The sequence below is a fragment of the Plectropomus leopardus genome, chromosome 10 (assembly GCF_008729295.1).
Source record: "Plectropomus leopardus isolate mb chromosome 10, YSFRI_Pleo_2.0, whole genome shotgun sequence".
Lineage (NCBI taxonomy): Eukaryota > Metazoa > Chordata > Actinopteri > Perciformes > Serranidae > Plectropomus > Plectropomus leopardus.
In genome coordinates, this window is record NC_056472.1 from 21,257,272 (window position 1) to 21,285,017 (window position 27,746).

At 38.5% G+C, this 27,746-nt stretch overlaps 3 protein-coding genes across 9 annotated transcripts; 2 read left to right on the forward strand and 1 right to left on the reverse strand.

Moving 5' to 3' along the window:
* The first annotated feature begins 252 nt into the window (after positions 1-252).
* On the forward strand, positions 253-1,582 carry LOC121948910 (gap junction alpha-8 protein-like). Its single transcript, XM_042494449.1, has one exon. The coding sequence runs from the start codon at positions 262-264 to the stop codon at positions 1,492-1,494; it is 1,233 nt and encodes a 410-aa protein (XP_042350383.1). The 5' UTR covers positions 253-261; the 3' UTR covers positions 1,495-1,582.
* si:ch211-214p13.3 (nectin-4) lies at positions 1,450-27,746 on the reverse strand. 3 transcript variants are annotated; one of them, XR_006106194.1, is made up of 7 exons: positions 27,565-27,746; positions 24,657-24,811; positions 23,213-23,315; positions 22,972-23,075; positions 22,573-22,675; positions 4,344-4,449; positions 1,450-1,520 (listed from the first exon to the last, which is right to left on the reverse strand). XR_006106194.1 is itself a non-coding variant. In XM_042494450.1 (5 exons), exons 1-5 carry the CDS (start codon positions 27,648-27,650, stop codon positions 22,650-22,652), a joined length of 474 nt encoding a protein of 157 aa, XP_042350384.1. In that variant the 5' UTR covers positions 27,651-27,745; the 3' UTR covers positions 19,970-22,649. The 3 variants fall into 3 exon arrangements, 1 of the variants encoding a protein (XP_042350384.1); XR_006106193.1 differs by lacking the exons at positions 1,450-1,520; positions 4,344-4,449 and adding an exon at positions 16,031-16,145; XM_042494450.1 differs by lacking the exons at positions 1,450-1,520; positions 4,344-4,449 and having other exon boundaries at positions 19,970-22,675; positions 27,565-27,745.
* Positions 9,146-15,799, forward strand: LOC121948909. 5 transcript variants are annotated; one of them, XM_042494443.1, is made up of 6 exons: positions 9,146-10,026; positions 10,280-10,366; positions 13,280-13,585; positions 13,872-13,995; positions 14,088-14,124; positions 14,336-15,799. In XM_042494443.1, exons 1-6 carry the CDS (start codon positions 10,008-10,010, stop codon positions 14,429-14,431), a joined length of 669 nt encoding a protein of 222 aa, XP_042350377.1. In that variant the 5' UTR covers positions 9,146-10,007; the 3' UTR covers positions 14,432-15,799. The 5 variants fall into 5 exon arrangements, with proteins under 5 accessions (XP_042350377.1, XP_042350379.1, XP_042350380.1 ...); XM_042494445.1 differs by having other exon boundaries at positions 14,339-15,799; XM_042494446.1 differs by having other exon boundaries at positions 14,088-14,112.

Genomic DNA, 27,746 nt, shown 5'->3' on the forward strand with positions numbered 1-27,746 from the left:
TAACAATAATTCATGGAAACAGAATGGACTCGAACGCCACTTTTCCGAAGTTTCAAATTCCTCCTAATTTCTACTAGAATCACGTGTGATGACTGAAATTACGGAATAGAAACGTTTTTTGACAAGTTTGAGTTTTCTTACCTTTGTCACTCTCTATTCCCCTCCCCCTGTCTGTCCTGCCTACCCCACCCTCCCTGTTTGTCTGCACCCTCTGTGTCCCTGCCTACCCCACCCTTCATTCTGCAGTGCTACGGACCGATCATGGGTGACTGGAGCTTTCTGGGTAATATTTTAGAGGAAGTTAACGAGCACTCTACGGTGATCGGCCGGGTGTGGCTCACGGTGCTCTTCATCTTCCGCATCCTCATCCTGGGCACGGCAGCGGAGTTCGTGTGGGGCGATGAGCAGTCCGACTACGTGTGCAACACCCAGCAGCCCGGATGTGAGAACGTGTGCTACGACGAGGCCTTCCCCATCTCCCACATACGACTTTGGGTGCTGCAGATCATCTTTGTGTCCACGCCGTCTCTGGTGTACGTGGGTCACGCTGTGCACCATGTCCACATGGAGGAGAAACGCAAGGAGCGCGAGGAGGCAGAACTTAGCCGGCAGCAGGAGCTGAGCGAGGAGCGACTCCCTCTGGCGCCTGACCAGGGAAGCGTCCGCACCACTAAGGAGACCAGCACAAAGGGAAGCAAGAAGTTCAGGCTGGAGGGCACCCTGCTGAGGACCTACATCTGCCACATCATCTTCAAGACGCTCTTCGAGGTTGGCTTCGTGGTGGGCCAGTACTTCCTGTATGGCTTCCGCATCCTGCCACTGTACAAATGCAGCCGCTGGCCCTGCCCCAACACGGTGGACTGCTTTGTGTCTCGCCCAACGGAGAAGACCGTCTTTATCATCTTCATGTTGGCCGTGGCCTGTGTCTCACTCTTCCTCAACTTCGTGGAGATCAGCCACCTGGGCCTGAAGAAGATTCGCTTTGTCTTTCGCAAGCCGGCCCCGGCCCCAGCACAAGGCGAGGGCTCGGCCCCCCTGCCGCTACAAGGGAAGAGCCTGCCCCCCCTGGCTGTGCCCTCTCTGCAGAGAGCGAAAGGTTACAGGCTGCTAGAGGAGGAGAAAGCTCCCGTTACTCACCTCTACCCGCTGGCTGAGGTGGGCATGGAGGCTGGCAGAGGCGCCCCACCCTTCCCGGGGCTGGAGGAGAAGGCGGAGGAGGTGCTGCCCATGGAGGACATCTCTAAAGTGTATGACGAGACTCTGCCCTCCTACGCCCAGACCACTGAGACAGCGGGGGTGACATTACACGAGGAGGCGCCTGAGGAGGTGCAGCCGGCTGAGGTGGATGTGGAGGTAGAGGAGGCGGTGAACGGGGAGGGGGTAACTCCGGCAGAGGCAGGGATGGAGGCGGCGGATACGATAGAAGACACCAGACCGCTGAGCCGACTGAGCAAAGCCAGCAGCAGGGCCAGGTCAGACGATCTCACTGTATGAACCTGTGAGAGCGAGCACATGTACACCTGCACACACCAACAAAAGAGAGAGAGAGAGCACACACACACCTAACTCAAGACAACGCACACTCTTGAACAGGCAGGTCAAAAAACAAAGGATGGAAAATCAACAGGGATAGATTAAAACCTTTAGACACGGGCAACAATTCTACAAAAAAAAAATCTGCGTGTTTGTGATAAAAATGAAATATAAAAAGTAGAGGTAAAGAGGGGAGAAGTAGGTTTTTTATTAAGCGTGTTCTTATATTTAAAAAATGTGGACACATGCAGGGGGGAAATGTTTTTACTTGATGAAAATCCATGTTCAATTTTTAGAAACATCTTTTTCTATTGAAAGAGTTTTAATCATTTACAATGGAGGATTAGACATTTTTACAAGGGGTTTGAGTAGATAGGGGGGAAGAGAGTTATAATATACTTGTGTGTCTGCAAATCAGTAATTTCGCTGTAGTTAGGCACTGACTTTCATTCCCATTCAGACAGCGACACGCTGCACATGCAGTATGTGGCCGCTGCACACGGCGCGTGTGAGAGGGCTCTCGCATGTACACACATCACACGACTAAGTGCCGGTACATTTACAGGTACACAGCTCTTTGAGAAGACGAAGAAAAGTCCATTTTCAGGTTGAGGAAGAGCGTACCTTGTTTTTTCTTTCTTTTTTTTTTCTTTTTTTTTTTGCACATTCAGAGGTTTAGACTCTGTGCAAGGCCTTTAACCCTCATAACACCTCATCTATGCATCCATTTACACAGGATTCTTTCAAGTGAAGAGAGATGTGCATGAATTTCAGAGCATTTCTCTCCTTTTCATGTTTATATACCAGGTAGCACAGCCAGAGCTGAGTTAGTGAGGAAAAACAAAAAAAAAAACAACAAAAAAACAGACCACATGTTGAATGTCTTTTTCAATGTGATTCTCTTCATTTTAGATTTGCTCATGTTTTGTAGCCTTTACTGTGATATCAGTTGTCCACGGCAGAGAGCAGGGCTCATTTTGCCCCTATCAGAGAATGAACTATAGTAGCGACCTCAGGCCAAATCCTCTCTTTTCGTGCTGTACAAACAGGCGTCCGGGCGATAAAGATCATGCACCATCAGCACAAAGTATTGTTGGAGGCGAGACAATAAAAGAAACGGCGCTCATCAATGAAAACAAGCATCCTTGACCTGGCTGTGAAAAAATCTTTCGACTTTGACATTACGTGACCAAAAGCAAGTTCATACCCCCGCAAGAAAACAACAATACTCGGGACAAGCTTTTAAATACAAAGAAACAAACAACTAGGGGGCAATTCCCGCTGTACATAATGCCCTATCTCATGTCTGATAATGTACATAATGTACAGAGCGGCTGTATTTCACTGTCTGGAATCACACAAGTTATAAATGTGATAATAATATTGATTGTCGACAATAATACTGATCTCAAAATCCCGAGAAGATTCCCCCCAGACAAAAGGAAAATTTTTTTTAAAAATATATATATACATATATATATATTGGTCCAGCCTTTTTCTTCTAGATATAACTGATAAATATAACATCAATATGAGTTTTTGAACATTTTCTCATACTTCTTAAATTCAGGTCCCATAAAATAGCCCTACTCTTGTCTCAGCCCTAATTGAGGATTTTAAAATGCTATTTTTCCTCTCACACTGCAATAATCTTTATTTTTCGGAAATAATCCCTTCTTGAGATAACGTAAGATCCAAAAGAAAACTTGTTTGGCTTATAAATAAGCCTGCACAATTTCAGAAATGTGTCTCAGTGATCAAATTCAAGACTAAACTCTGCGTATTTTATCTGTTCTCAGAGTTGAGGAACCTCTGAGAAGCCTACAAGAACAGCAAAAGAACTCCTGCTGATTTATTCTTTGCGCCTTTTTTCTCCTACAGTGGTTCTGGGAGAAACAGTTCACAATTAATTCATCTCCAAATAAGAAGCTGATTTATTATTTTGAGTAGCAAAATGTTCCTCTGCGGTATCGTCAAGCATCTGAGTAAAGATTAATTTCTTTGCAAATCGTTACCAAGTATTATAAGACAAAGCATGTTAAGCCTTAAAATATACCTTAGGGTTTATCACAAATCCTCCTCTCACATTCTCTGGCTTTGTTTACTCAAACAGCTGCCACTGTATGATTTCCTGTGCCTTATCTGTAAATGTAAATTCTCAAATGTTGTAAGATTGTAGCAAGTGCTTATATTGCTCTGGGACCTATGTGAATTCGATGTTTTATTTGCTTTTTTTTTATCTGACTTTTTGTATGCAACCCCTCAGCACATACATGAATTCAAACACACATCACACATGAACCCACACAACCACATACATGAAAACATGTCTCTATTATGCAGCACAGATGGCTTAATGACATGATAATTCATCTATCTTAAGAAGACATTAGGGCATAAAGTTGCATGTTTGGACACACTCACACACTCCAGGCTTATATGCTGATACATGTGCCTTTGGGTGCACAGACACCTCACAGTGTAGGTTTTGGGGGTATGATCAAACGGCTCAAGAGAAACTCAGAGAGAAGGCAGCTGTGACCCCTTTGTGACCCCCAGCCATCCCTTCGCCTCCCATAATCCAATGCTGTGGAATCTGAATCCAAAAAGAGCCTTCAAAGAATCACCAAATTGCTTAAAGATTTAACAGTGTTACAATTAAAACACGATGCTGGTCCTTCTTGTGTACTTCGATATGACTGGTAATGTATGATTTTTTGTATTTTAAGACTGTTGCATTGCCTGTATGTTTGTAAGAAGACATGATTAATCTTTGGAAAGAACAAAAAAAAAAAATCCTTTTTACTAACTTGTAGTCTTCTTTGCTGATAGATGTGTGGCAGTATCTTCTTTTGGAATGTGAACCAACGCAATAAAAAGTCACACGTGGTCAAGAAGTGTTGTGTCAGTGTTTCTCTGCAAAGTACGCACACACAAGCACACACGCACACACGCACGTGCACATGCACGCACGCACGCACACACACAGAAAAAGAAGAAGAAGATTAGAATCAACTAAATCAAATAATTTAGGTTCACAATGCAGTATGTTCAGTTATCTGACCTATAGATATGTTTTATATTAAACATTAAAATAATACAATTGTTAAAGGGGATACACATAGTCAAGTAGTAGGAAGAAAACATTTATTTAGACGTGCATATACATACATGTGACATACTTGATGTAATGCAGGTTTTTTGGTTGTTTACAGATACATGCAACACCAGGTATTAATCCAAATCTGAATAATGGAATTTTTCTTGAGTTTTTCAGTCTTATGCTCCTTTATACTTCTACAACAGACTAAAAATACTCTGTTACAGGAAAAAGTCTGGCATTTAAATTTTAACTAAATTAAAAAAAGAAAAGTACTGCCATTAAAATGTACTTTAAGTACCAAAAGCAAAAGCACTCATTATGCAGAATAAGTCTTTATGAATAATGTATGTTGTTAATACAGGGTTATGATAAACGATGCATTTCCGTCTTTCTTAATTTAATGTTGCAGGGGGTAAATGTGAAGTTAATTTTAACTACTTTTTTATACTTTTGGTTACATTGTGATTCCTATATTCCTTATGTTGACTTATCATTACAGTGAATCATAATTTATTTATTGATTATATTTGGATTAATTTAAATCTGCAAAGTGACAAGTAACCAAAGCCATTAGATAAATGTAATGGAGTGAAAAAATGCGAAAATAAAGGGGTGTAAAAGCAGAACGTAAAAAAAAGAAAAGGGGGGAGAAAGAAGGGGGATGACAAGCAGGAAAGGGCCACAGGTTGGAATCGAACTGCAAGGACTACATGGGGCACACACTCCACCAGTTAAGCTAGAGGTTGCCCCTGAAATTTAATGTTGAAATATGCAAATGACACACAGATGAAGGCTGATTACTTTTATAACGCTAAGACTTTTTACAATGACAATTAGCAGGCTTTGCAGAAGCTCGCAGACAATTAAAAACAAAACCCTCTGTTAGTGTAAAATAAATGATAAATTAACAGACAAGCTGGCTAATTCGAATCTGAGGGGAGTAAATTTACAATTTGCCTAATCTGCATGTCTTTGGACTGTGGGAGGAAATCAATGTGAGCACAGGGAGACAATGCAAACTCCACCTTGAAACTATTACAGTCATAATGCATGCTCCAGCTATAAGTCTGTACTATAAGTCGGGTTTACTTGTTTGACAAAGGATAAGATACAGAGGAGAGTGTGTATTAAAATAGTCTTATGATTGAGCCTTGAGGATTGATGAAAGGTTGGGATGATTACCACTGAATCACCACTAAGGGGCAGTATTGTAAAAGGTATTTTTAGTCCCAAATCCAGCCTTTCTCTCTCTTCCATCACAGGCTGGTTTAAACAAGGTAAAAAAAAGTCAGGTAAAAAAGGTAAAAAAAAAAAGATAAAAACTTAGCTTATATGTATTCAAAAGTTGGATCGGTTTGGTATTATTTCACAACTAGTCATGTGAAAATTGATTCAACATTCCTAAATATTTCTACACTCATTTTCCACATGATGCACCATCTTGATCTTGGTACATCCTTTTGTGGTTTCACATGATAGTTACACAAGCACTCTGCATGTTGTTCCTTCATTTGTTCTGTATTTTGAAACTGCATTACTTGATTTTTGGCCACTACTGGGCACTCCCAAACAAGCTGACATGCAGCTCTGTTATTTGACCAGTTTTGCCTTTTCACTATTTCAGTTTCATCTCAACAAATCTCTTGAGTAAATGGAACTTCGAAGAGGGCCAACATACCAGTGACTTGTAAGTTAACAAAAAATAGCCAAAACTCACAGCATTAAACACAGCTGGAGTGCCATGTATGGTCAGTTATGCGAGAAGCCTTTCAAGAGCTTTCAATAGTTTCCGAACACTACTACAATAACTGTACTGAATGGCATGTTTGAATAAGGACCTAATAATAATATCTTGTTATTCTTGTACATTTCCTACAAAGTGCTCTGAGCTTAAGCATGTTTTAAAGGATTATTTCGGTGCGCGCCGGGTAGAAATTGAAGGCAACTCAGATGAGCATGTTTATATTTCATTTTAACTTCCATGATATCTCCACAGGTAGACTGGATTTGGAAAGGAGAAAAACATGCCCTTGCTCATCATCATTAGTGGCTCAAAAACGTAATCACAGAGCTTTAAATGCAGTGAAGCGGTTCTCTAAAGAGAAGCACTTGAACCACCCTGAGATCCATGATCCTAGCATACAAACTCATTCTGCAACGACAGAAAGACAAACGAAAATATTTATGCAACACTAGTGGGAAACAGTTTGTTCACTGACCGTTTTACTGCTGAATGTGATTGTGTGAAAGCCCCATTCGTGGCAAATGAAGCAGAAACTCACAAACTCACAAACATGATAACATACAGGTATGGGTCAGATTACTTTGAAACATAGTCAGTTACTGAATTAAAATTTCATGACCATTTTTTTGTAATTAGTAACACAATTGATCACATTACAAACTAAATTAACATAACCTGAATAGTTTTGGGTTCGTTTTCGATAACTTCGAAATAAAGCATTAAAAATATTGCTATTTATTTTTTGTAATCTGATTATGTCATCCCAATTACATGTAATCCATGACTACCCAACCCTAAAGAGTGAAACAGGTTTTGGAGGGCTACCATGATATCAAACAGTCTTTATTGAGATCGCAGCACATGGCTTATCTGAAAGAGATGCTATGATTTTCCACAACAAAAGACAATCAAGACTTTTGGGAAACAGGGAATGCCCGCTGAGTCTAGTAAACACACCTTATGGAAACCACTCTGCAATTATGTGCCGTCGTTACGTCTGCTGTGTGTGGGCCTGTTGTGATGTGGCTCTTGAGAAAATTGAATCTGTTTGGGTTGTGTCTGACTAAGAGACCACCCCTTAAACTAAACCAACCAAACTCCCAGACAACCCTGAGAAACCCAAAAAATAGTAGCCACTAGCTGGTAAAGTTTTGTTGCATTTCCTGCCCTCAACCAGTCACGGGGAACACCATAAAACAAGCCTGAGAGAAAGCTGCCATTGTCTATAATGAAAACGCTACCTGCTGTTTCTCATTTTCATTTTACATGAGCTGACATCTCAAATTCAATAGCAAACGATCCATTTTGCTTTTTTAAGGTGTACTCTGTCTGCCGAAATGAGGTTGCAAGGTCTGTTTCATATTAAATTTCAGAATAATACTTGTTGACATAACTATAGCCTGGGAACCAGACAAGACCAGACGTTTGCATTATGCATCCACTAATCAGAAGATCAGCGATTCAATCCCTTTCTCATCCAGTCTCAAGAAACATCATGAAACCAAAATTATTTTGGGTGTTTGCTGTGGTTGCTGTGTCAACGGTGTGTGATGTCAATCGTTAACCAATGAGCAGATAAACCCTTGATGGTAGCCTCACCACTGTATGAATGTGTGTGTGAGTGAGTGAAGATGGCTTGTAGTGTAAAACCGCTTTGTGTGGTCGGGAGACCAGAGAGGGGCTATAAAAGTGCAAGTCCATTTTACCATATTTGCTGGCTGATGCATCTGGTTTCTGCCCTTCATACAGGATTTGCAGACAACCTCGACTTGTGTTACTATTAAAATCAATTCACATAATAATCTCGATTCTCGTTTTTAACGATTCAGAATCGATTCAAAAACCCTAATCATCGATTATAGACGATATTTACTAATTCAAGTCTATTCTTAACCCTCTATTTTTTTATTATTTGGAAAAGTCTTAATAATTTGGAGACCGTTTGTCGGGTCGTTTTACCTTTTTCGCCGGTGAAAGCTGCCGGCTGTGCCGTTCAGAGGGATGTCTCCGATGCATTGTAGCTCTTCTCTCTCTGGTTGAATCCTAAGTATCCAGCCCTGGAATACAGGTGTTTTACAGGACCTTGTTCAATAAATACATAATGATAGATCCGATATAGGGTGTCTTTCGCCCATAGTTTATCCATATTTCGATGATAAAAGTACATTAGCATCGATGCTAAACGCCATATTGGTTTCCCATGGTTCCTTTGCAGAGGTCAGAGGTTTGTTTCGGTCTTGTCCACCAATCGGAAGACGAGCCGACGCTTTGTATCCGCTTACGTATCCCATACGTCATCTCGAGCAAACTGCACTGTGATTGGTCTAATCCTACTGTTTCTATCGCTCTGTGTTATTGGTAGCGCCTCCTGCATTAGAATAAACTCTGGTAGCCCCTATAATAACAATAATGAGACAAGGGTAAACCTGGAGACAGTCTAACAAGCAGCAGGGCCTCATATGGGTGTAAACTCTGTGTTCACTGCAGGCAGAGCAGGCAGGAGAATCAGGCCCCTCTCTGAAGTGTCAGGAGTGTGATGTGGCCCCTTGCATCATCACAGATAGGAGCTCCTTTGCAGAATGGCACAGACAATGGGATACACAAACAACTGCAAAAAAAACCATGGGACTCTTTTTTGGAAAAGTGTGTCCATTTTTTGAACTATAAAAATTACAATGTTTTTTTTTTCACTTTCTGATTCCCAACACTTGGGAGAAAGGTTTTCTACAACAAAAAAACTTGTACATAATAAAACCTCCATAATTTCATGCATACTTTGCTTTCATATGCCACTGGCAAAACAGACTGGTGTATATCCTGAAATTACACCTCCAATATTTTCAAATCAAATCGAATCGAATCATGAGGTACTGAAAGATTCACACTCCTATTAAGTACTATTTTCAAATTCTGATGAGAAAAAATGGCAACATTTGTTCGCAGACATATTAAGGCTACACTGTTAAAGCTCATCTCTGCATGCTGTAGTGTGTTTACATTTGTCTGTCGCTCAGTGTTACATATTTTATTTCTCTGACTGGTTGTACGGCTTTCCAATTGCGTGCAGAAGGCTTTTGCTTCATGGTTGTTGATAGCGCCCATTGAAAACTGAAAATGAATTGAGAGGTTCCCGACTAATTCACTTTAGCAAGTTGGTTTGCTGATTCTGTAGCCTGAACAATTGTCCGCCTCTATCTCATACTAATCATTTGTCAGTGGATTTTTTTGTGCATTTTCAAACACAAAAAAGAAAACATGCAGTGTGAACTAAGGACTCTCAAGCTCAGGAGGTCAAATGGGTAGAGTAGTAAAATATAGCTAAATTTCTGCAATATGTTGTCTTCAACAAAATGTCTGAGAAAAGGTTCACAAAATGCAACATCAAAGACAGCCACCAGACCACCAGAGTCATCACAACACTCACTTCCTGTATTGCACCCTTTTGTGTGGGAGGCCTGGCCAGGTTTAATCTTGACACACTTGACAAGTGTCACTTGCAGTAATTTCAGTTTCATTTATTCTCATATACATACACAGTATACAGTTCATTCCTTTTTTGTTGCCTTAGTAAAATTAAATTAAAGCTGTATTTTAGAGTTAAGGAACCTAGAAGGTGACAAACAGCAGATGCAGATACTCACTGTCGGTAAGTGGAGTCACTATTTTTATCAGACTGGATCTGGTTTGACAGGATGTGACTTCTTTTACATGTTTGCTTAATTCTGAGCTTTTGCCGCATTTTGTGTTTGTACTTTCATTTTATTAGTCTGTGATTCATTGTTATTGCTGCCTATTTTGGCCAGGAGACATGGGAGAATTTTGAACCTTGTTTTTGGAATTGACCAAATTAGAAGCCTACGTAAACGTGGTGTGTATAATTCAACTGTCTGTGTTTCAAGGTCGAATGGAGAATTTTTGTAAATATTTGGGCTTCAACGGGACCTTTTCTCTGATATGTTGCATATTGTGGATTTTCTCACCAGCAGGTAAAATTAATTTACAACACTGTTAATCTGACAATTTGTATGAAATAGTTTGACGGTTTGGGAAATATGTTCATTCACTCTCTTCCTGAGAGTTAGATGAGAATATCAATACCACTCTCATATCTTTACAGTAAATGTGAGTCTGAATATGAACAGCTAAATGATGTTCTTGCATTTTAGTTTTTGTACAGATTAAAGAAACAAGATATAAGGTGTTAAGGGGGTTTAAGAAGTGCTTGTAGGTGGATTCATTCACCTTTAGCCTGAGGCCATAGATGAGTCAACAGACCGCAACCAAATCTGCCAGGGATCTGCTTACCCCATACGACAAGAAAAAATGTCTCTATTAGGATCCCACGTTCTTTAATTGAAATGCCTTTTGTCCGTGTCACACTTTTTAAATTTTTTATCAGAAGCATCCAGAAGGTCGAATCAACCCTTATGAGGGCCCTACATGGGCCCCACTTTGGGGAACCCTTGTGTACATAACTTACATATGATGCAAAAACATAAATAAGCTTGACTTCACTGAAAGTATCCGTTTCCACTCAATGCAATTACTGACATTTATCAGAATGTTATTTAGTGACATACTGATTTTAAATTTACCTCCCCATGCAAGTCCTGTCTGAAGTGAAATGTTATTATTGGTAAAGTGTTACAATGATACCTTTCCCATCAACAACTGATGGGAACATTAATGAATCTTAACTGTATGCGCAGATAGGAAGTGAAATATACTCAGAATGCATTAGCTTTGTCCAGCAATCATTCTGCTATGGTACAGTAACACCACTAAGACAAATCACACCATAACACTAGAATTGGCAGCAATATTAAAGGCACTTTGTAGATTATTTGTGGTAATGATTACATTTGCTCATGATAATGTTGGATGTGTGGCTGCTGGTAAGGGCATAGAAAATTCTTTTTCAGTGCCTGCTGAAACAGAGACAGACAACCACATTCACACCTATGATTCGAGAGTCACCAGATGAAAGGCTGACTATAACAACAGTGCGAACCATAGTACCATCGTGCCACCAACGAATCAGCATATTTCCCTTTATTCCCTGAATCAACTAACGTTAACTATTTTATTGATATGATATGACCATACAGCATCCCATTAATAAAAGCTGAGAATTACTATCAGCTTCACTTGTCCAAGCCGCATCGCCTTATAACTAAATATAGGTTAATCAACCAACTGAAACCCACAAAGACCTCCACAAACTTAATGCATTACAGTAGAACAATTATCAGGACTGCGGACAGAAACACAGACAGAGCAAAATGATTTCATCTGACGCTGAGATCCACTGCCAAAAGGCCAGTATTAGAGGAGTTGGGAGTAAGAACAGGCTGGACAGAGACACACACTCAGCGCTGCAGCATGTGTGTATTTGTAGGTGTGTGAGAGAGAGAGGGGAGGAGATGATGAACTAATTCACTAATGTTTCTGTTAGTTATTCAGGGTGTTGCATGGTCACTTTTTGACATTTGATATTTTTCTAGTATAAGCTCACCCAAACCCGCCACATCACTACCACTAATGATAAGCAGATAGATACATCTATAGCCTCTTGAGATACCCGCTGGTCAAAGGCACATATTTGGGATGCTAAAATCTTAATTAATAGAACTATTTACATTTCAAATGTTTTGGCGGTTGCTCCATTATAGGAAGAAAAAATACTCAATATCCTAAATATACAATGCTTTTTCTCTCTCCGTATATGGGATGTGCCGGATGTGGCCCACAGACCGCCAGTTGACAATCTGTGCTTTACGACATCACAAATTTGAGACTTACTTCTTTGGTTTCTGGCTTTGAGAGATGTTCATAAATATTGATTGAACTTTCCTCGAATATCACATCCAACCACCATCCAACCATGCTGTTAAAATGGCATTACATTTGGTGAACAGCACATTACAACTTGGACTCAATCACAGCTTAATAGCACACTACTATGATAAGACTTAGTCCTACTATAATGTATGCCTTGCTACAGACAGAGCAGCAGTTTCCCCTCTTTCCAGTCTTTAGAATTGGTGCTACATGACCAGAGAAAACAGTGAAAAGAACATGGCACTGGCTTTTGATTAAAAGGTAGAAAACCTACAACCAGAATGCATCAGACCAATAAATGCTTTGGCTGGTGGGTGATGTAATGCAGCCTCATCTGTTCAGCACAATAGCAGCTGGCCGGATCTCATATTACAGTCAAACGGTAAGCTAAAATGTGTTTCTGAAATCATAGAAATATGCAACTAAGTGACAGAATCTCAGTTTATATTTGATCAGTGATGCTTGGTTTTGCCATTTGAGCTCTGTTTCCAGGACGCTGTTTTTATTGTGCAGGAAGCAATACAGTGCCCACTGTCTGTTCACAAATCTTGCCATTAAGGGGCATTAAAAAAGTGTCTGAAAACATTTTGAAAGACAGAGAAAGAGGAGCAGGTGTGTCTCTTGTTCAGCTGAATACTCTTAGTGTCCATGGTGACACCAGCATAGGTGGTGGGCAGTACAAAAATACAAAAGTACAGCCTGTAGTTTGAGCAACAGCCCCAAGAGCCAGCGAAACGCCACCAAATGACGTAGTTTCACTGAGTTTCACTGTGGGAGGATGAGGAATAATTAGGCACTGTTTATATGAAGGGAATCTACTATACACATCTGCACATAAAGCCACACTGCTCTGATACAAAGCTAGTTGAAAATCAGTGAAGTATCCCTTCAGTATTGAGCATGCAGCTATAAGAGTGGTATCAATCCTCTTATCTAACTCTGGGAAAGAAAGCATATATCCAATATATATGCAAACTTTTATTTTAACTCCAGTGTAATAACAACATGCTTACATTTAAAATTAAATCTATTGTCTCAAATTAATGTTTCCCTCACAGAAGGAAAAACTATCTCAAGGGTGGTTGGCAGCAGAGTGATCCTGCACTGCAAGAACGAGACAAAAAGCACGCTCAGTCAGCTGACATGGAAAATGGACAAGGATATCTTATTCACTTTCAACCCAAGTTTACCCCTATATGAGAGTTCAAAAGCTCACAACCTGACAATAAATATGTCTCTGTTGGAGAGTAAACAGTACGCGCTGGTCATAGACAGAGCCCATCTGTCTCATACAGGAAACTACACCTGTGAGATCAATACAAAAGAACTACTCGAAGAACAGAAGTGGGAGCTGATAATTACAGGTGAGCTAATCTGTCCTCACAGGTGTGTTTTCTCAAACATAATTCTGTAGGACAAACAGCTTCTCAAGCATAGAGCTTGGATATGTTTACTAAAACTACATCATGGCACAAAATGTTAGTTCTTGGCTATTTTGACAAGCCAGAGGACATGCAAGCACCACCAAACTTCCTTTATGAAACTAAAATCTCACTTCCACAAATATCACACTGCCTTCACAGGAAGTTGAGCTAAAATCAACCTCATATTAACCTTGTAGTGCATTTAATAATAATATTTTTCCCCCAGAGCCGGTGGAAAATGGAAATTCTGACAAGCTAATGATCGCCATGGCAGCTACTGTTCCTTGTGCGTGTTGCCTGATCTTTATAATTACTTTGGTCATTCTGCTAAAAGTCCACAAACGTGCACAGTAAGTTGCATTTAGCATGTGATCGTACACTCAAGATTATTACTATTGGCATTATACTGCTAGAATATAATTAAAATGTCACTCTCTTTCAGGGCTCATTCACAGACTGCAGAAATGGTAAATATAAAAGTAAGCACCTTGTCATTTGAGAAGTTACAACTTTTATACAATCTGTAGATTTAGAAGTACCAGAGCTTCACATTGAGTGAAGTTAAGACAACTCATATTACAGAGGGTTTTGCTGAGATACTGAGATCAAACTGAGCTGTAGTATTTTTAAGTCAAGTCGTCAATTTTTAATTTTTGTTCTATTCCTCTATTTTTTTTTTTTTTTTAATAGCAGGAGCGAGAAGAAGACATATATGAAAACTGCTTGGAAACTAATCAACGACGTGGCTATAATCAGCGTCAGCATTACAAACCCAGGACTCACTGATATGAAACACAGTCCAAAAATCCAAAAGGGAAGTGAGCACCTGTGTTTGAAAGAGTTCATTTCAATGGAAAAACCATCTTTTCCGGAATACAAAAACATTTTTTTAACATCCTCTGTCTGAATTATTCTCACTCTGAATAACTTCTTTAATCTTTTTTAAATTTATAGTTTAACATACAATTTTTAAAAGCTTTCTCAATGAATGTACTGTGTATGATGAGGGGGGGCAGCAAAACAAGCTGAACACTTGACATATTATCACCTTGAGAGGTTATAATAAAATGTGTTTGCTGACAGTTGCCTATTTATGTATTTATACATTTTTTCCTCCTAATATCTGACTTTTTAGCTGCTAAATGCTACACTTTGGCCCAATTCGATTTCTTTTTTCTTTTTTTTTAAACTCTACCCCTCATTTTTGAATGCAACCTTGCTCATTTGAACAGAGTTATAAGGGGTAGTGCTTAAAACACATCAGTGTGCTGGCGTTTACATATACACAGATGCTATAAGTGTTGCAGGACATTGCAAATATGCCATCTTCTGCAGTGGACAGAAGACAGAAAAATAAAATAATTGGTAAAAAGAGACTAAAAGGCTCTGTATAGCTGGTAACTGAAATAGACTGATAATTCTCTATAGGAATTTCTATATGAGCTACCTCTTTCGCATCACACAATTATCTCATCCATATGTGTGTGTGTGTGTGTGTGTGTATTGCTTAGTGCAGCTTTTAGTTGTTGTAAAGGTCTTTGTTGACAGATGATGATTATGTTACAGAGGAGTTACAACTGGACAATCACACTAGCAGTATCTTCTTAAAAGATACTGCATGGGTTAACAGAACTTGAAGCCGCTGCATTCATCATTCATGGTAACACATTTGTCATAGATGCCCAAGATTGTGGACTTAGTATAACCTTAGCCCACATAAGGATGTTTAGTCATTTCCTGTGTACTTTACCTTAAAATAAATTGCAGTGATGCAGTCGGCGATGATGGGGTTGGCAGTATGTTTGTCATCCTGAGACTTAGTTAAAATTTGATTATAGGCCAACCGGTTTTGAGTATAATCGTCAATGAAATTGCATTTTTATGTTCAAAACCAATGAGCATTTGAAATGAAATTCAACTATGAATTACCAAACAATAAACTGCAGCTGTGAGTAAAAGAACAAATAAATGATAAGGAGGCAACAAAGAATGAAAGAACTGAGGATCAACAAAGGTTCAACAGTTCAAGAGTATAATATATATATATTAATATTTGGTAATAGTGGTTAACCTCATATTCAATAAAGGTATGGAATCTTTTTTCTTTCTTCTTTGTATTTTTTGTTTGTTCGTATTTTTGTTTGCTCATGCTTGTTTTGTAAATATGGAGTTATCTGGTTTTGGAGATGTACCCACATGGAGTTATATGGGTTCATCTCCAAAACACTGAGTCCTGCACTTAACAAAATACAGTTTAAAAGCATGTTTTTTTCCACTCCTAAATAAACTTTTCTTTCCAACACCACATTTCCAGGCTTTCTTTTAAAGATATAACAGGTTGTTTTTGTGTCATAATTTTCTTCAGTTAAACAGAGGAAAAACTCAGGTAGTTGTTTTTGGACCCAAGGAGGAACGTCTTAAAATAAGCATGCAGCTCCAGTCACTTCAGTTAAAAACCTCAGACCAGGCCAGGAATCTGGGTGTTGTCATGGATTCAGACCTGAATTTAAAAAAAACACATACAAACAATTACAAAGCCAGCTTACTATCACCTTAAGAATATTTCTAGGATTAAAGGTCTGATGTCGCAGCAGGACCTTGAAAAACTTGTCCATGCATTTATCTTTAGTCGAGTTGACTACTGTAACAGTATCTTCTCTGGTCTGCCTAAAAAGTCAATCAGACCATTGCAGCTGATCCAGAACGCTGCTGCTCGAGTCCTTACTAAGACCAAGAGAGCGGACCACATCACTCCAGTTCTGAGGTCTCTACACTGGCTCCCTGTCTCTCAGAGAATAGACTTTAAAATTCTCTTGCTAGCATATAAAGCACTGAATGGTTTAGGCCCAAAGTACATCAAAGACCTTCTAGTCCAGTATGAACCATCAAGACCACTCAGGTCATCTGGTGCAGGTCTGCTCTGTGTTCCAAAAGTCAGAACTAAACATGGAGAATCAGCATTCAGTTTCTATGCTCCGTATATCTGGAACAAACTACCAGAAAAGAGTCTGAGTTCTTTTAAGTCAAGGTTAAAGACTCACCTGTTCACTGCTGCCTTTCACTAAAAGGCTTTTTACTTTTTTAATTTAATATTTTACTTCGTGTTTTTATATTTTTGGGTTTTATCTGTTGTTTTCCTACTTGCTGTTTTTAATCACCTTTTACATACTTCTTTTATAATGTTTTAAATGTGTTTCCTTTCCCCCTGTTGTTGTATTTCAATGTTCTGTGTGAAGCACCTTGAATTGCCTTGGTGCTGAAATGTGCTATACAAATAAAGTTGCGTTGCCTTGCCTTTTTGACACCTAGCAGAGTTTTTACACCCACATGGACACATCCACACATGCCAGATCAAGAGTTGTACAAGTCACATCCTGATGTTTCATGTTTCCTGCTAATTCACAGTTATTACTCTGCCTAACAATACACATGGTATTTTTGTTTTCGGTGTTGAGAAAGCTGCTTCTTCAATCCACCCAACTAAGTCATGAGTCTTGTCTGTTTGTCTTTGCTCTGGCTCTATATTTTGTTCAACTGATAAAAAGTATGATATAACACAGCAAAAAACATTCCTGAATACCTGAATCAGTGTGCAATACTGGTTCAGGTACTGATACTGATACTGATTACGTATTAGGGATGGAATGAGTAGAGTGTATACAGTGAGTGGGGAAATATATGAGGCATTTGTAATGTTTATGCTTTAATGAGTACAAGGGCAAGGTAAATGGCAAAGATAATTAAATAGCAAACAATAAAAACAACATAAGATATCAGTGTGAGAACTAGTACACTGAACTATGCCTCTTAAAAAAAATCCAAACAATTTGGCACAGAAAAGCAAACAAAAACAACGTGCATACTACAAAAATACAGCACACAATGTAAATCAAAGATGTAATGCTTGAAAATAAAAAAAAAAAGAAAGAAAACGGGCTGCCTCTCTGAAAGAAAAAAAAACACACACTGACTGCGTCCATGTGTTTCCAGTTTTTGAAAATATTGTGTAGAGTAGCCTCAGCCTGCAGACTGTCTTGCTCAGCAGCATTTCTTTAACTGTGCACACATATTGGATATCATTAATTGCACATTTACAAACTACAATTATGTGATGGTGACTTTAACCGTTCATGTGAGATGAAATAAGTACTCTAATGATTTAGCACTGCACTCTTTTAACACTGACAATGCAGCAGAATCAGAGACATAAGTTGTGTTCAGAATAATAAATAAGATGTTATTTATACTAACTAGCTTGCTCAACAGCAACAGCAACAACGGCACAATGTGTCAGTGTTCCCGCATACCTGTTTTTTTAGGACACAATGGCTGCACCCTGAGATAAACAGAGTTTAACTTTCAGAAGGCTTCAGTGCTCACTGCATGTCATGTGAAAGAAACAACCAATCATACCCAACAGATATCTTTCTCTTTTTCTGTTAATATCAGTCTGTGTTAAGAATGGACAAGATGTCGATTATTTTAGTGCAGGGCTACCAGAGCTATGAATCTGTCACACAGACAATATTTTAAACCTAATATACACTCAAAAAACAGCAGCTGGAGGAAGATCAGCTCTGCACTCTGGACTCCTGGTAAGTGGGCAATGACACGGTGCTGGTTATGGTCACTCGGCAAACTCAGCAGCCTCTGTGCTTTTTAAAGTTTGCAGAGAGTAGGCGCAATAGTAGCACTAACCCCACCTTTTCTGGGCAACTGTCAACATAGCATGACTATTAGATCAAAACTTTCTGCTCAACTGCTCCACAATGCATTGACTCTCTGCAGACTTTGCATGAGAGCAATGGCTCGCAGCAGCAGATATTTTAAGCCATGCTAAAATCTGTTAATATGTCATTTCATTAAGTTTTTTTTTTTCCCAGTTGATAAAGTAACCCTTTAGATTCCCAATTTGTGGCCAGTTTATCAAAGTAACATCTCTTTGGAAAGTTCCTGCAACATTTTCAGAGATGTGAGCACTGCTGGCTGGGTTAGATAGGTAGATAGTCAGTCATATTATATGTGAGTAAACTCCAGTGTACTTAGCAGGCAGCATGCAGTACATATACAAATTGTGTGTGTAGAAGGCAGTACATTAGTATGCAATTCCAATCACAGCCATCATCTTTTCATATCACACATTCTTCTTCCTTGACGTACTTGTAGCTGGTGCCTACATTATCCACAATGCAACCCAACTATCGACATTTTGGTTGGAGACATGGATGTGTTATGCTAGAAGCGGCTGATGTAACCCCAAGCCACTGACGTCAAACAGAGAAGGGAAGCTGTCTACAGACATCTGGTAATCTCATTTCTTTCTGACTCCACACCAACAGATTTTTTTTTCCATTTTCAAGTTTTCAAGGGACACTGACTTCAAGCAATAAACAAGACTTCACTGAGCTCCTTTAGTAGCCACAAAAACATTTATAAAACTGTATTGACATACAGTATGAACTAACACTCCTCAATACCTGAAAACAAGGTTTTCTGTGTAAAATCAGTGGAGCTACCTTTATAAAATATTACATTATTGTCAAAATTGTACCCAATTAAATGAGGGTTTTTTTGCACATTTTAGTGCACAATACATACTGTGTCCTTATACACTTCCTTCCTTACAGAGTTTGGCCTAATTTGGCATGCCATTAAATGTTTCTTTACTTTGTTTTTTACAATATAAAGCATTTTGATTTGCTTTTAGTTATGAAATTTGTAAGTAAATTATCCTTTGATTAGGTGAACACCCAAATGTACAATGTCAGCAGAAATAAGCATGTATTGCGTTTTTTGGTTCATTCATCAAAATAAATATTTTCTATGTTTATATGGACGACATGGAGATTGGAAGAATTTGAAAGGATTTGGAAACCTGTGATTTCATATTTAGAAAGGGCGGATGGTTAAGATGCACTGTCTATACATAGCTTCCATCAGACGTGAGTAGCACTACATCAGGTTTGGGGTTGAGAGGGAGGCTTTATGTTATATGGTATTTGTAGTGCTTTTTTATGTTTGTTTTGTTTTAACTGGATTTCAAAATGAGGCAATATGTTCATTATATTGAAACATGTATTTATGCTGCATGGACACTTCACAATAAAGATATTTGAAATGAAAAAAAAAATAAAATAAAATAAAATATATGAATAACATAGAAAATCAGCTATGTGACACCATTTTAATGCATGGTTGTAATATTGCTACAGTGGTTGTGTGTGTCTCAGAGAAAGATAAAGATAAGGCACATTTAAGTTAAAATTTTAAAGATTCACTAATGAGTTTTTCACCATAAGTAGCATTATGGCGGAGTGAAAAAATTGTCAAAGAGAATAATGTGTCTTCAGTTGTGAGTATAAAAGTAACAAGTCAAACAAAGGAGTGTGATTTGAGTCCTGGGAGATTTAGGTTAGCTTCTTGGTTTAAGGCTTGTGCTTACAGTCTTGCCATGTTGTCTTGATTAAAGAAGATTATTCTAGGAGGATTACTAATCTACTTATAACCCTTACCCAAGGATGACTAGAGGGCACTAAACATAAAGATTGAATAGAACATAATAGATTGAAATAAAAATACACATCTTTAGATAAGTGTAACTAAGGCTAAGAAGTATGACTGACTAAATATGACTCAAACTTGTCCGTTTTTAATCACAGAACTACATCATTTGAACTATATAATTTGATATCTTACAAATAAGCGACCAATGAATAAGCACCCCTACTGATAAGGTTAGGTTAGATTTAAGATAAGAGTCATGGTTGGGCGTTATCATGTTACGTAGGCTACGTAATGTTAAATTCAGTAATGTTAAGGCACCCAACCATGATTGTTTTCCTAAACCTAACTTACCTTATGTAATGTCATCTTCTTAAACCGCATCTATGTAACTGTACTTTTCTTCACTTCCGTTTTTTGTAACTTTACTTTTATAAACCTAACCTTCATAACTTTATGTTAACTACATAACATGACGACACCTTACCATGACTGTTTCCCTAAACCTAACCAAACATGACTGTCAGAAACCTACCATAAGTAACTTTATGATGACTGCCTTACATTACGTCCAGTCATTTAAGGAAACAAAAGTTATGTTGGTTAGGTTTAGGAAAAGAAATGTGGTGACCTTTAAATAACAAAAAAACAGCAGTTCACTTGGTCTCACATGAGGCACAAACACTGATGTCCCGGAGGAAATTAGTGCATTTGTTTGACCTATCCACCACCTTGCTTGCCAGGACTTTTGCTTGTTATATCATCATGACTGTGGATAATAAACACATTCTGAAGGATTACTTTTCGCAGGTATACATACAAACAAGGATCAAAACTTATTACCTATCAAAAATTAACATTTATAGCTTTGCGTGAAATGTCACAACAGCCATTTGGTCCAACCATTAAGCATCTCAAGTGGTCTCATTTAGGTCTCAAGTTTAAATAGTGCAGTGAAATGTCCCTTTATATGCTCCATGGATCCACACATGGTGTAGACATTAATGGTCCCAGGATGATGCATCCCAATCACGTTAGAGGTCCCCAAACCTTTTTTTCAATGCTATTAGCAGATGTTTCTATTTTTGGCCATTGTTAACCCCATGGTTTTTAGGGTTGCAATTACGACCAGTCAAACACTGTATACATTGTGTTCACTGGCAATTCGAAATGTTAGTATTATAATAAGGCAAAGTAAGTTGGTGAATATACTAAGTATTACATCAACAAAACAAAAACATTTTAAGTGTTTAGCAAAGAACAACACGGCAGACCTAACAGCAGGGTGTGGTGCATTTTGAAGATGGACATGCAACTTTTTGCACTACAAAACAATCTGAAACTTCACTTTTGACCTTGAACGTGACACAAAATTGTTGACTTTGAGTTCAGTCTGTCTTCAGCGTGTTTCCCAAAACTGAGTAACACTGATGTCAGGAAAAGATAAAAGCCAGCTTAGCAGACATTTGTTATTATAAAAAATAACAACCAAAACAAAGAGAGCACATGGAAGGTAAGTGGTAACGGATGAACACTGTAGTATTGTTAATGTTAGAATACAGAAACTAATGGTAGTAGAATATTCCATTAAATGCTTTACGGTGTCAGAGGTTCAGCATCTTAAAGTATTGATAGTTTATGTTTGGTTAATTGTTCCTTCATAGTGTTGGTCAAGAGATGCAATAAATAAAATCACATGGGGACAAAGTAACACATGTTCTCCTGTAGCTGCTCAAAAGTATTTTCTCACATACATGATACCAATTCAATAATATAAAGGGGGGAGGGAAACTTGTTTGAAATAACGATTTCCATCAAACTGTCCCTTTCAGTAAAGTAAACAAATAAAACACATCCACTCCTTAAGGAGCACTGAAAGAAAGAAGACAGCAAAGAAAAAAGGAGAAATGTGTTGCAGAATATGTTTCTTAAACTGTCTGCTTTTGCCTATTTGGGTGTGTTCTCTTTACCTGCTCTCGAATTTCTCATGAATCATTTCTTAGCCGGTGTTTCCAGTGTGCATTACATACAAACTTCATAATCTTTTGTTATTATCAGCTGCTAATGCTGCTGGTGGAAAAACATATCAGCAACAGACCTGCGGTATTGTGACCGTTAGGAGCAGTTAATCCCACATCCTGGACGGATGACATTAAATTTATGTCAGTTAAGCAGACTTCTCCTTCAGTTGTAATTTTCTTGTTGCTTCCATTTTTACTGAAAGCTCTAAACACTCTAAAAACACTCTGCAATATGCATTATTGATTCTCAGTTGAAAGGTTTGTAGACGAAAGAACCACATATAATTGTGCAGCAGACATAACGGCTCTCATGAAACTTAACTTCAGTGAAACAGAGTCTCCTACATGGGAATCCATGGAAACTAATAACAAATATCTGGCGCCTGATTACACCTGTTCACTAACCAGCTGAGTCCGGATGTCACATGTGAGCGATGAAGCTTGTACACTGGCTGCAGTTCAGTTGTCTGCCATCTTCTCTCTTACATGGATGTCACAGAGGCAGATCCTTAAGGCAGACAATTCAAAACATTTGATTAAAATCAAGCGCTTAATTTCAGGGTATCTGCTGACAAAACATTTAAAGACACTTAAAACATTTAAAGACATTAAAATGGAAGAAAACCAGCTGTAACTGTAAGAAAAAAAAGAGCTGTTACACTCCATGTTAAGTCATTATGAAAAAACATGAATAAGATGACATAAGATTAGCTGTTATTGTCTCTCTAAGGAGAAATGTGCCTTTGTCTCTGGTACTAAAAAGAGCAAGAATTCATTTTAACAAATACATATAACACACTCTACCTCCTCCTGTGTCCCCTAGAGGCTCTACTTCGATTGCAGCTCTTTCAGGTGTGCTGTTAGTTGTTGGGACCCTCTGCCTCTCCCCATGCATGTCATTTTCATTCCTGGATAATAAACCAGGCATTAAAACCCAACAGTGAATTCTCACAGTATCTATTATGTTGATATACTGTATATGAGTGAGTGGAGTGCTGCTGTACTCTGTACCATAGCATAATATAATAAATATAGACCACCGTACCATTGAAGTCTCCCGGCTTTATAAAGGTACCACGCCGCAACGACACCAAAGACCAGTGCGAAAAGCAAAATAACAAAAAAGACCCAACAAGCAACACAGTTTCCTGTAGGGAGACAGAAAAACACAGTAACACGAAATACTGATATACTCTGCCAGTTTCTTAGGTACCGCAGTCCTGCAATGAATCCCACCTTCAAGCTTAACCTGTTCTGGGTTTCAGCAAACTGGTGGAAGAAATACCCGACCTGAAGTTACAACAGCTCAGTCGCTGGGCAGGTTACTTTCTGACTGATGATGGGTCGCACATCCAGTTTTGAATGTAGTGCGCAAGTTGGTTGTACTCTTAAAGAATGATAATGTACTTATACATTGTGACACATTCTTTAAATGCTTACAAATATTTTAGTATTCATTACGAAGCAAAATTGGAAATAAACAGATCTTCAACAATTACTCCTTTCTGTTTTCCTTCCACCAACACAGGACACACCACATTTTGTTATCCATAGTTAATTCTGCTGCTCCACCGTCTGCCGTTTGTTGTGCTAAAATGTACAAGTGTTGACTGGACTTTACACTGCGTGTATTTTCTCTATTTCATCACATTTCCTCCAGTGTACCTTTTGTACATATGTTTTGTTCTTTCTCTTCTATTTTTCATTTTATATTGCTTTCATATGTTTATGTTATATCTTATTCTATTTACAGTTATTATTTTTATTCTTCCTATAGGTTAATTGTTTTGATACAAAAAAACTCAAAATTCCTTGTATGTGTATATGTACTTGGCAATAACAAACAACTCTGATTCTGATTTAGTTTCATAATGCGCTCTTCATTTAGTTGCGGTGTCGTTTTTTGACAAGTTTTCTTGTCCTTGCAGGTTCTGAGTAAAAAAAGCAACTGATACATGCAATGACCATGACCAGGACTCAGAACACTCAAACAAAACATGCTTTTACAAGTATTACTCATAGACTTGAGTCATTTTCCATGAAGCATAGAGAGTTGGCAGTTACGTGCACTTTGGATTGTGGTGACAGCAGGCTGAAACAGCCGTGTCTTTCAATTTCAGGGCGGACACCACAGAATTCTGCAACCAAATGGTGCCCATTATTTCCCCTCTGTGGGCATGTTGCCCTGACTGCCGGACATGGCTGGAATACCTCAGAGGGAGGCGCCCAGGAGGGATGAAATTAAAAATTAAAATCATGCTGCAGTACAATTCCATACCCGGATGTCCGAGCCTCTCCACTGAAGCCCCTGGCTTTCACATGCTACAGAAATTCATTTGGCTATTTCTCTTCTTTTTTTTTTTTTAAATTAAGGGACACAAAAAAACGGATCAAACAATATCCACATCACACCCAAATACAAAACAGAAAAAGATGCAAAAAACTGCCACATTTGACAAAATCCACAACTAAATTAAACCTGGCCTTACCTGAATTCACATGCACATAGAGGTGACCATGACTTTTTCCATAAGGGTTTGATGCACTGCACTGGTAGAGGCCGTTCAGGTCGGAGGTAATGCCAAGAAACTGTAGTGTTGGACCTTTTACTCTGACAGCAGACTGAGGTATCGACTGGCTGATTCTGAAAACAAACAAGGCTCAACATGAAAGGGACCACTAAAAAAGACAACCTGTAGAGAGTTGTGCCAAAAGATGTTTTTGGAGTTTTGGTTTGTTAATTTTCTGACTCAGACCTTGTTGTGTTGCTTCACTAAGACACAATGCACAGCATTTTAAAATCTGCCTACCAGCACCTCTAACGCTTTACACTTAGCAGGTTGTATCTTGTTTGTTTAATCTGAACAATAACTGAAGAGTAAAAATGACATTTTGCTATTTTATGAGGTTATGAGCTGGCCTATTTCTTGGCTGGGAGCAGCACCAGGCTGATAGTTTCTCCCAGTTTCCAGTCTTTAACAGTGTTTTCTCTGATAATTTTACAGGTCTGGTGGACTTCCAGGCCAAAGGGATTCCCCAAAAATCAAACATCTTTCTTCTGCAAAAAGATCCACGTCAGTGTTTCCCTAACATTCATGCAGTGGCACACCCCTCTGAGTTTACGAACAAGGCAAGAGCCTGTGGTTCGTTCACGTCTGTAATAACAGCAGGACGGTCGAGTGTCTGGTAACTAAACTGAAAAAGTCATTTGAACAAGAGCAGAAAACATTGTCGGTAGACTACCAGCTACAAATAGGCACTGTAATGAGCAACACCCCGACATACTGACGGACTCGGTGCGTTTGTGTTTTTAGCTGAGCTAGACCAGAGGGCTGCACCACGAGGCAAGATTAGTGGGTTAATGAGGTATGTTGAGTCAAAAGCCCCTTTTACACTGCCTCTTCAGGGCAGGAATATTACGCCATTATGCTGCCTCGGCACTCTGTGTATAATGTATGATCACAGAATAGAGGGGGCAGAGATGTAAACCTAAAACCCCCTGTGGGAGGTACTTACAGCACCAGTGTGGTGTCTGTATAAACAGGACAGCTGGTAGGACAGGACCATGGGCGGCATGGGTGCATGTTATGCGTGCCATCTATTCTGAGATATTTAGTACTTAGTAGCTAACTCAAAGGAGGAGAACAACAGCCGTTAACGACTGACTTGTGCAAACTCCAATACGCATAATTATTCAGCATGATAAGTGTTCTCTAGTAATTCTCAGCTTTGCAAACAAATCAGACCACAGACCTCAGTTCCCCCCGAAGAATATTCAGTCACACATCTCTCTGCTGCAGCTTTCTGCTTTCACGGATCAGAAAGCTTACAGGACAATAAGATGTGTCTAAATGTTTGAATATATAATAAAGTATTTAGCCCATACTTCCTGTTTTGGTTTATGTACATTGTTTGTATTAGCAATGACCATACTGTAAATCAATAAAAACTCATAAATGCAGGAGTAATTCGTTTTTTAATTGGTAACATATGGTGCCTGTTAGATTAGACTGTGAGCTCTCCTGTTTTGGAAATGCAAGGCAAGGCAGCTTTATTTGTATAGCACATTTCATACACAGGGCAATTAAAAGTGCTTTACAGAGTAATAAAATATAAAAAAAACATAATAAAAGATAAAGATTCACAATAAAAGCGACAATTATTTTGGAAAAGGCTTTGGTTGAAAAGCAGCAAACTGAAAATTTAAATGCAGAGAAATTACACTTTAAGTTTGGTTTGCTGACTAGTTTTCTGTGATCAGTGTCAGTAAACGTGAATAAATCACCTATTCTCAATAGTGCCATATTTTGTACAGCTTTGTTATTTGGTGACCAAAATACGATGGAGAAGTAAAAAATTCTGACATTTTTTTGCTGTTAAATGCAACCTCGAAATGTTAGTGTGTAAGTTTGTCGAGGCTGTGGTTACTTCCTCTTTCTACTTCCTGTGGCTGATTAGGAGGTTCTCAAATTTAAATGAACACTGTGCTCTGAAGTTGTTGGTTTAAAAAATCCACTTTTGATGCAATTGAAAAGATTTTTTTCAAGAATTTAGAGAAATTCATAAGCCATTTTTACAAAGGCTTTTCATCTGAGAAACATCAGAGCAATAATAAATGATGGTTCACTGCACGTACATGCAAAATCCAAATTCAAAATTGAATTCATACACAGGGCAATTAAAAGTGCTTTACAGAGTAATAAAATATAAAAAAAACATAATAAAAGATAAAGATTCACAATAAAAGCGACAATTATTTTGGAAAAGGCTTTGGTTGAAAAGCAGCAAACTGAAAATTTAAATGCAGAGAAATTACACTTTAAGTTTGGTTTGCTGACTAGTTTTCTGTGATCAGTGTCAGTAAACGTGAATAAATCACCTATTCTCAATAGTGCCATATTTTGTACAGCTTTGTTATTTGGTGACCAAAATACGATGGAGAAGTAAAAAATTCTGACATTTTTTTGCTGTTAAATGCAACCTCGAAATGTTAGTGTGTAAGTTTGTCGAGGCTGTGGTTACTTCCTCTTTCTACTTCCTGTGGCTGATTAGGAGGTTCTCAAATTTAAATGAACACTGTGCTCTGAAGTTGTTGGTTTAAAAAATCCACTTTTGATGCAATTGAAAAGATTTTTTTCAAGAATTTAGAGAAATTCATAAGCCATTTTTACAAAGGCTTTTCATCTGAGAAACATCAGAGCAATAATAAATGATGGTTCACTGCACGTACATGCAAAATCCAAATTCAAAATTGAATTCAAAAGACACTTTTCAAATTATTCTAATTAATTTGGCTAACAGCACAACTCTTTCACCACTGTGCAAAACCAATGCATGAAGGTAAAACATGAACATAATATTGTTGAATTAATAATGTTTCAACTGAGATTACTGTACCTCGTCCATGTGAAGTTTGCATGTGGGTTGGCGTCTGCCACACATTCGAATAAATCCTCAGATTTCTTACTAATGTTCACTTCCATCGGGGGGACTGCAAGAAATTGAAAGAGAGAACGTGATGTGTTATTGCTGAGAAAATACTAATTTGAGTTTATCAAAACACGAAACACTAATTTTTA

Bases quoted from the DNA above. Each gene is read 5' to 3' on its own strand.
- LOC121948910 (XM_042494449.1), top strand. From the start codon at position 262: ATGGGTGACTGGAGCTTTCTGGGTAATATTTTAGAGGAAGTTAACGAG.
- LOC121948909 (XM_042494443.1), top strand. The intron at 13,586-13,871 runs GTGAGCTAATCT...TTTTTCCCCCAG, and splicing joins GTGGGAGCTGATAATTACAG to AGCCGGTGGAAAATGGAAAT. The intron at 13,996-14,087 runs GTAAGTTGCATT...ACTCTCTTTCAG, and splicing joins AAAGTCCACAAACGTGCACA to GGCTCATTCACAGACTGCAG.
- si:ch211-214p13.3 (XM_042494450.1), bottom strand. From the start codon at position 27,650: ATGGAAGTGAACATTAGTAAGAAATCTGAGGATTTATTCGAATGTGTG. The intron at 23,316-24,656 runs GTAAGGCCAGGT...GTCTCCCTACAG, and splicing joins CTATGTGCATGTGAATTCAG to GAAACTGTGTTGCTTGTTGG. The intron at 22,676-22,971 runs GTAGAGTGTGTT...GTCTGCCTTAAG, and splicing joins TCTAGGGGACACAGGAGGAG to GATCTGCCTCTGTGACATCC.